We start from the raw sequence: 10000 nt of genomic DNA on the forward strand, positions 1-10000 counted from the left end.
ACACGTACTTTGCTTACCACTGTATTCTGAATCACAACACAATGTTTCGATTTTTAATTTAATATCTTAAACTAAAAGAAAAATTCTTAATTCTTAATAGTACCTATTAAGATGAATTTATATTGTAATAAACTGATATAAATAAACTATATATACACTTATTTAGGGTCAATGATATAATTTAAATAATATAATTTACTTTATATTACTTTAAACTTAAAGTTTGTTGCTTTATGAAAGTTTTTTATTTGACGTATAAAAGAATACAATTTTTAAGGATATATTTTTCGTTAATGAATGAAAAATAAAAACAATAAAGCATGCTGAAAAAGTTTTAGTTTTAATCTGATAAAACAAAACTCTTACTAAATTTTTTTTTAACAGTTAAAAGTTTATTGAGTAAGAGTTAAAAGTTTATTGAGTAAGAGAATTATTTTAAGTAGGAAAATAATTACAATCTAAAAAACTTTACAAATCACATTTAACCCAAAAAACAAGTTTATTATTAGAGCTATTTTAAATATCAACGTAACATCTTTATACATTTTTTATTTACATAAATCTGTACATATTAAAGCATAAAACACAAACGTTATAAATTTGGTACAGAGTTTAAAAAATATTAAAACTTTACTGTAAGTTTTTGATAAAAAACTCAAGACTATTGATATTTAAAACAACTTTACTTTTTGATAGTCATCATTTAGTTAAAACCATTTAAAATTTTCTAAATGAAGTTAAAATTGAAACTTTAGGCCTATGATTTTTTTCAAGTTCTAATAAATAAAAATAAGCTTAAAACTATTAAAGTATAAAACAATAGCTAGAAAAACGTAAAAATAAAACAAAGTTCTGATAATAATTAACGTAACGCATACTAATTAGTTGATAAAATTAGTTTTAAAAACAGTTTTTAAAAATACTAAAAACATAAAAAATAAATTGTATGTCGAATTGAAACACAGTACTTTCAATAAAAAAAATCATTTGTTATTTAACATACATTCGGTAATTTAATGATCAATAATGTTAACTATGAGAAAATAAACATATTGTAATTATAAAAATTGAGTTTAACAATATTTTACCAATCTTTGCATTAGTTAATTTTCAAGATAACACTTTAAATTAAAATATTAATTAGACTTCTTTTGTTTTGTGGTATTACTTTAAAACCTCTTAGTCGTATTTTACCTTGCTTATATACAACCTATTTTTGAAATTTTAAACAAAGAAAACTTTTATAAATCATTAGTAAAGTAAAGTTCCACAATGTAGACATTAGTTTAAGTCCCTTTTAAATTTAACAATAAAATAACAAATCAACAAAATAAAATTCAAATAAACATAAAAAATTTCGTAATTTTATTAAATTTAAATCTTAGTTCTGCTGTGTTAAAAAGAATAAAATAAAACTATTAAAACAAGTCTTTACTTATAACATGTTTTGCTTCAAAAGTCTCAACAAACTAAGCTTAAAATTCTGTGAGGAATTGAAGATTTACATATTGTTCGAAATTGTCATCAAGTTTTCTTATTCCATCACCAAATACGTGTTTCATTATCTTTAAAATAGACCGACATGTTGGAAGTCTACAAAAAATTTATATTAATAACAAAATAAAAATACAACGGTGAAGTTAAGTATTAAAGCTTTTAAAACAGCTTTTATAAAAAATGTGTTTTTCGCAGATACTTGTTTTAATTATTTACTGGAGACCATATTTAAAGTTCAAGTTTTTATTTAAAAATTTTTATGAAATAGAGTAAAATATTTATAAAATAACAAATGTAATTCTAAACTTTGTTTCAAACAACTTAAAACTGTTTTATAATCTATCGGTTTAAATATAACTCATTGTTTACAAACTACCAAATTAACACTAATTCATTAAATATATGAAACTTTTATATCTTTAAAACTTGCTGTTTAAAAACTTAAAAAATATTATATACAAAATATCTAACAATTAAATCAATTCAAATTTGTAATTGATAACTAATTACAGAGCAAGGGTAGAACTTTAAAGTATCAGTATTTCTTAAATTAGAAAACCTCTAAACATGTTGGTTTTAAAATAATACGTGTAAAGTAGGCTAAAATAAACAGAAAAAATTAGATGTATTTACTAACATTATTTTTATTTAAGCTTTTTAGTTTTCTTATGATTTCTTCTTTTTGTTCGCTAGTGAAGTTATCTTCCGTATAAATATTTATTCTATTTTTAACATTGTATGTAACTTGTTGTATTCCATCGTAAAACGTCTCATTAAACTTGACATTGTACAATTCGAGAAAACAAGTCTAATATTAAATACATGCATTTAATACTTATATTTATATGTATTTATTACGTAGATGAAAAATAAAAATCAAGTTTAGTAATATCTATTTCAGTTGTTAGCAAGTTAGTTATATCTAACTTTAAAAATAGATAGTTTTGTTTCATAAAGCTCTAAACATTATTTAATAAAAGCTGCAGTGCTTCAAGCATTGGTTGTGTTTTAAAACAATATTGTTTACTAATTATCGAAATAAAAAAATAAACAAATGACTGAAAAAGACTACTTTAAATTTTTCACGTGTTATAGATACAAGCAGAAAGTAAAGAACGTAATCGTCCAAAGTTTCATCGTCCAAAAATATTGTTACCGCAAAAATATCAGTTTGTTTATGCAACTTTCGAATTATTTTATCCATACTAACAACTTCTTCTTTGGTTGAAATTGTAATTAGTACATCGCTAAGTGTTGAAACTTTTTCAATAACTCCTGTGAGTTCTTCTGATTTCAAGTTTCGTATATCAACAACATTTTCTGCTGAACCAGCTGCAACGACAAATTAAGTTTGTTTACACAATGTTGTTATCAATGTTGTTATGTATGTTTATTATTAAGTAGGTAAAATATTATGTAGCTTATTATTTTTAACATTTTAAAATTGATCTACAATTTCAACTGTTGAACATACTAGTAAGTTTTGAAAAAACTAACTAGAAACACAAAATATTTTATTGTTAATTATACTTCTAATTTATATATAAAAACAACAAACTACACTTATTATGTACTTCTCACCAAAAGTACTTAGAAATAAGTTTAAAAATATCAATATTGTGACAGCTAAATTACTTGAAAGATTTAAAATGTTAAATTTTAGTAAATATTTTTTACTTTATTTAAACCAATAAAACTTACTAGAATATTTGTAATATCTTGTTGGAGAAGTAAAGTTTTTTCTTAACAAATACCGTCTCCTCTTTGTTATAACGCAAATATTTGAAAAATTCTACAATTAAATAGTTTGCATGTTTTGTATGGTTTATGTAGATATGATTTTTTTAGCTTTGAACTTAACCTAGTATTATTCTAGTTGTCTTAAAAGTGTTTGTCGAATAAACATGCTTAAAAATAGTATGAGCTTAAAAAATGCTCAAGCTTAAATGTTTTAAAAAGTAGTAAGTTTTATTTATTACGAAAGATTGCTATTTTTTCAAAACGGCAACTTTTTTTGATTTGTTTAAAAAATCTTATTAGAAAAATCAAAAATGTTTTGAAAATTATGTAAAAATTAGTTAAACTTATATACAAACAGGTTAACTTTTATCAAAAACCTTGCTTGAAATATGATTTTAATATACACGATTTCTAAAATATACTTTATATATACTAAAAATGTGATAATATTTTTAGCTAATAACATTCCAGATATTAACCTCGACCTACTTTAGTTTATGCCGAACTCGTTTGTTTAAGTATTTTAGTTATAAAGAGAGCTTTTGTGTTTTGTAAAGTAAAAAAAAGTAAATATTGTTGATGTTTAACAAAAGTTTTTGTGATTATGTATATATTTTATGTGTAATAGATTATACTTATATATATAAATTTATATACTAAAAAATTACTTATACAACTCATCAAGAAGCTAAAAAATAAATATAAACTTAAAGAGCATTTATCAAAATTTATACTTATATTATCTCCATCAGTACTTATTGGTAATGTTATATAATATAAAGTTACTATTTATAGTCTTAAATCATAAGAAATATAATTATAAAAGTTTTATAAAACTTACAACTTCACTGCAGTTTAATGAATCAATTAAACTGGTTTTCATTGAATGAAGCTCATCAGAAGTAAATGCATTTTTAAAATATAGTTTAACTATTTCTTGTTTTGATTTCGGAAATTCTTTTGAAAAAGCATTTTTGTTTTTAGTTTCAATATTTTTAATTTGCAACAAATAGATCTGCAATTCATCATTTATATAAAAACTTTGCTCATACTTGACTAAAACATTTAGTGTTGTAAGTAAAAAAAAATTACTTATTAGAATTTGATTTTAAATTATATAAGTTACAAGTATTAAAAACATACACAAGTGTTTAAAATTTTTAAAAGATAAGTTGATCTTACTTTAATTATTCTATTTTTTAAGTAGAAGAATTTATTAACACGTTTAACAGAAGTAGACGAAAACAATAAAAAAAAAATCGAAAGAAAAACATACCTCGTGACTTGACTTTCCAATTTTTTCAGTCAAATTTAAAAGCTTTGTATCTTGTGTGTTTTCAGGTAATGTTATTTCAAACATTAAAGATTTTACATCAAAACTTGCTAGAAATTGTGAAATAATATCAAGGTCTTCGTTGTTTTTAGGTAACAAGTAGAAACTTGTTCTTAAACTCTTAATTTTAGTTTTAAGTGATTCATTTTCTTTTATTCTCAGCACCAACTTCATTGTTTTTATTACTTGAGCTATAAATTAAATATATTAAGCAAGTTGTTTTTTAAATGAAACTTTTGTAAAACTAGATAATGTAAATGCTATTTTAGGCTGTATCAAAAATTTTGAACTTAGTATAAGGGATTCATTTTCTTTTATTTTCAGCGTAAGCTTCATCGTTTTTAGTACTTGGGCTATAAATTAAACATGTTAATAAAATACTTTTTTAATTAAATGTAGTGTAAAACTGGATACCGTCAATACTGCTTTAAGTTTTAAATGAAAAAATATTGAAAAAAGTTTGTTTTTAGACTTTATTAAGAGCGCTTAGCTTTAAATAAGTATGAAATTGACCTACAACTAGCTTGAAACTCTTAAAAGTAAAATGCTAAAAAATATTTTACTTTGCAAGTTTTCTTTTAAAACATTATTAAAACTTTTACAATAACTATGGCAAAATATATTCAAACTCAAACTACTATTAAACAACATTTAAATAGTAAGTATAGTTTATATAATATAATACTAAAACGTTAGTAACATAAAAAACTGTTTATTTTTTTGAATTAGCACAAATAAAAAACACTATCTTAATAATTTGAAGAGTAAAATTAACTAACGAGTTTTAACATTTAAGTTAATCTTACCTGAATAGTTTTTGTTCGCTTTGTGGATCGTTTTAACAATTTGTTCACAAAATATTTCTCCCTTTTCTAAAACAAAAAAAAATTCAAAAACACTCATTTAGTGACCTTAAAAAATTGCATAACGTTTACTTTTTTGTCTAGTAAAAACATTTAATCACCTTTTGGAAGAACACGTTGCTTCAATTGATCAACTAAGATATGCCTGTAAACGCCATAATTTTCAAACTGGTCTTTTTCAAACATCTCTTTGCATTTATACTCGAACTCTTTTTGTGACAGACCAACTATTGTAGCCTTAATAATCAGTTAAAAATTTTTCATGTTACTTTTAGTACAAATTTACTACACATAAAACGAATATTTAACAAAAGATGGACTTTAACTTTTATGTATTAAACAATACCGATACTACTTTACAACTGTTTCAAACTCTTTATACTGTTTGTATTAAAAAAAAAAAACTTACAACGTTTGTGGAAATGGCTGGAGTAATTTCAAATCCACCATTATTTATGGTTGGCTGTGAACTACAAAAAAATGAAGTAAATCAAAAATTTATATATATATATACAATTATTGAACGACAAAAATGCTCAAAAATGTTTGGTCCAACGACCTAGTGCACAAAAAACCTTTCGGCTGTTGAGTCATTAAAACAGTTTAACGTTATGTCTAGGATACGTTCAAAATTTTACTGACATAATATTTGTTTCGGTAGTTTGTTTTAACACACCTGATTTAGATTTAATAAAATATGTTACTCAATCTCAGCTGTTGTTTTCAATCGGAAATAGTTATACAAATAAAAACATACAATACATGTATATACTATTTTTTACTTAAACTTCTTTCAAATTTAGTTCAAAACTCTAAAATTTTATACTAAATCATATGATTTTTTAGGTGTAAGTTGAACAAAAATAAAACAGTAAAAAATAAAAAAATCAATTTGAAAGTTTTATTTTTACTGTTCCAATTAAAACAAAACTTATTTCTTTGTCAAAGAAAAAAATCCCATGGTATAATAGTGTATATTTTAAATTGCTTCTTTCTGACAATGCCATATACTAACAACAGATTAACTAACTTTTCAGAACTACCAGTTGAATTTAGTCTTAGTCTTCTCAATCTTTCTCTTTCTCGGTATTCTTCATATAAGATCTTGTCTGCTTCACCTAAAAATGTTTAAATGGTGTAACAGTGTTGCTATAAACAAGTAACTTTGTAAAGAACATGGGAAACTGTTTAATGAACTGACACAAACATCATTTAAAAATATTTAGTCCTGTCGAAAAGACTATTTAACTGAAAATAAACTTTTAATTTTTAATTTTCAATACAAATACATTAACAGTTAAGTATTAACTGATTAATTGAAAAAAATTAAAAAAACAAACAAACTAGGTTTAAGCCTGCTGGCAAGTTCAGATTGAAAGTTGTTGTTCATGACCTCAAGTAAAGTCCTTGACCACCCGTCAACTAACTTGTTGCCTCTGGCGTGCAGCAAATAGTCCAGGACCGCTCTAACCGAACTCTCGAAACTGTACTTGTTTGCAAATGCAACCTGCAATTTTTTCCGTAGTTTATTTGTTTGTAATCTCATTTTGTAAACACGTAAATAAATATGTAGATAAAGTAGAGAAATGTAGTTAATGAATTAAAACACCAAAAAAATTAAACTAATGTTTTTTAGTGATATCTACTACTATTTAAGCATTGTGAGCTAAAAATTTTTAGTTTTCCAACAGTTCACCTAGAAACAAGTTTGAAAATTTTTAGAACTACTGCTTTATACTGCAATAAAACTCACAAAAACTTCTCTAGGCATCCCTATGGTGTTTCCGGTAGAAAACAAGTCAAAACATTCAACGAATTCTCTGTTTAGGGGAATATTTGAATCGAGCTTGTGTAGGAAAACTTCATCATGAAGTTTTGCCAACCTTAAAATTAAAATTAGCTATTTTAGTTTAACTTGTGTGGTAAATATAATTTGAATTATGTTAAATTTGTTTAAAATTTTAAAGAGTTAACCTTATAAACAGCTTTAAAAGTTTAAAACATTAAAAGATAAATATGCAAAATATACTTTTGTCAACATAAATAAAACTTGCTTGGTGAATTTAGTAAACTATTTAGATTTTTTTTTAACAGCTACAAAAACATTTCGATTTGATTTCTAACCTTTTTTAATTCGACGACAAAAATCAATAAAACTTGTAAGAACATTTTATTTTTAGATTAAATAAACAGTACATGTTGTTCATAATTGAATAGCTATTACTTCGTATTTTTGATTATTTTGTTTTAAAAAGTTTTTAAGCTGTTTTATTTTTAATCAGTAGAAATTAAAATACAAACTACTGTTTATTATTTTCAACAAATAATTTACGTTTTTGCTTTGAAGATTTTACAAAGTGTTTTGTAAAATGTAACTAAAAGTAAAATACGAAAATAAAATTAAAAAGTTTAAAAAAAGATTTTTTTTTAATTTAAAGCAAAAATTATCTAACTTAACACATAGTAAACTACAACAACATTCTTACGACTAAAATAGTTTATATATATAGATAGTTTTTTGCGTAATTTCATGTACATCTTGACTTATGTTTTAAGATAGCAATATTGTAATAAACTAACCGAAGAGATGTATTTTCAACAGAAAGCAGAACAGTGAAGCACTCTTTTTATAAAACGCGGTGTTTTATCAAAAAAAAAACACATATTGTTTGATATTTAAGAAAGTGAAACTTAAAACTTAAACAAATGAAAAGGAAATAAGGACTCACCAATTTTCTGAAGTATTTCTTTGTTGTGCAGTCATTTTTATTGTATTTAAATATTTTTTTAAAACTGTTAACACATTGTGGAAAGGTTATAAACAAAGTGGATCAAAATTGTTGTTTGATAGCGAAAATTAATTTTAATAAAAGTTTATTATGCAAAATAATTTAATTTCTAATTAATGTTACATGTCGTTCTTAAAGATAAACAATCATTGCTTTAATTTTTAAAACTTAGTTTAATTATCTTTAAAAAAACTAGTTTAACAAAAAAAACTATAGTTTATTTAGAAAACTTATGTAAAATTCTTAATTTTTATGAAAACATTAATATTTTTTAGATTGGTTTTTACACTTTTAAACTTAATTTGTTTTAGTGCTTACTAACAAACTAATATAATTTATAATTTTAAATATATAAACCGCTTATAATCTAAAAATATAAACTTAAAATAAAAGTTGAAAATAATTCTTTCTTAAAAAGCAAAACAAATCTATTTAAACATAAAACTTAAAAAGATTTACATGGTACACTTTTCATTTAAACTAATTGTTAATTATCATTATTTTATAAAAGTTGACAGCTTAAATATTTAAAGCAGCTTCAAACTAAGTGAACAAATTTTCCCAGTTAAAGTACAAATTTAAACATAAATTAAACACTGAGATAATTTTTTTGATATATATGGTACTTTGATAAGAAAAATCACAATAATTTGTGATGTTTTTCTACAAAATATTACTTATGCTATCGCAATAAAAATCAGTTTGATTAAAAAAAAAAATTACAGCTTTCTGTACGTTTTCTGTAAATAATCTTTTTTTATAATTGCACTCAACTGTTTCAAGATGAATATAACTTTTTATGCTTAAATAAATTTAAATTTAATACTTAACACTTGAATTACTTTGCTACGCCCTTTTTTCAACAGTATAATGAAATATATTTATCGAACTTTTATAAAGGTTGCTTTCAAGTTTTGATTAAAGCTAAAACATGATTTTCATAAATTTAAAATCAAGAGACTACAAAATTAGCATAATAAGTAAGTAATTTTAGTGCTTTTTAAAAACATTAGTTCGGACAATTTTTCAAAAAATAAATGAATTGCTGTTTCATTAGTGCATACATAAAAACGAAAAATCTCGAAAGATGTTACGGTCTAAGCTACTTATAAAATATAAATTTTAATATTATTTGTTTCTGTAACCAAACTAAAAAGTAATTAATATATTCACAGAAAATGGTATCGATAGAAATAAACTTTGGGTAATTTGAAAAAAAAATTGGTACCTTTACAATGCTTAGAATTAAACTTAGATTGACTTTTTAACAATTTGTTCTTATCTTAAAATCAAATATGGACCTAAGATAGTTGTCAGAAAAGTTAAAAAAATTATACATATTTATTAATAGAAGTCTTTCTACAGCTATGAAAAGAATAAATAACAACTTAATAACGTACTTGAACTAAGTTTACTAAGAGTATAGTAAAATGTTTAAGATTAAATTCTGTATGACTGTATTTTAGGAAGTTCACTCAAGCGTTTTGAAATAAAAACCGTATTTTATGCTTTGATAAACTGTAACTATACGCTTATAAATTGACTTATAACTTTACACTTTAAATGTTTTTTTTTTTAAACTTAGTGTAAAATATGCCTCTTGTCTTTTTATCTTAGGTTAACAAATAATTGGTTTTTATTTGTTTGTTAAATTTATTTTATTAATAGTTTGTAGTATTTTTTTAAAGTAAAATGTATAGTGTCATAACTAATTACTCCACAATTTCAATATGTAAATATGCAAAACATTTAAGAATTTAAAATTTTATCAAAAACAG

General features: G+C 22.9%; 1 protein-coding gene across 1 annotated transcript; it reads right to left on the minus strand.

Moving 5' to 3' along the window:
* Positions 1-1273: 1273 nt before the first annotated feature.
* Positions 1274-8206, minus strand: LOC145834895 (uncharacterized). The gene is made up of 13 exons (XM_082942423.1): positions 8163-8206; positions 7187-7316; positions 6778-6940; positions 6464-6551; positions 5843-5903; positions 5535-5670; positions 5377-5442; positions 4514-4761; positions 4079-4252; positions 3199-3289; positions 2570-2829; positions 2135-2305; positions 1274-1593 (listed from the first exon to the last, which is right to left on the minus strand). Exons 1-13 carry the CDS (start codon positions 8195-8197, stop codon positions 1543-1545), a joined length of 1674 nt encoding a protein of 557 aa, XP_082798549.1. The 5' UTR covers positions 8198-8206; the 3' UTR covers positions 1274-1542.
* Between the last annotated feature and the right edge of the window lie 1794 nt (positions 8207-10000).

Source organism: Thalia democratica, chromosome 4 (assembly GCF_965202585.1).
Source record: "Thalia democratica chromosome 4, ktThaDemo2.hap1.1, whole genome shotgun sequence".
Classification (NCBI taxonomy): Eukaryota; Metazoa; Chordata; class Thaliacea; order Salpida; family Salpidae; genus Thalia; species Thalia democratica.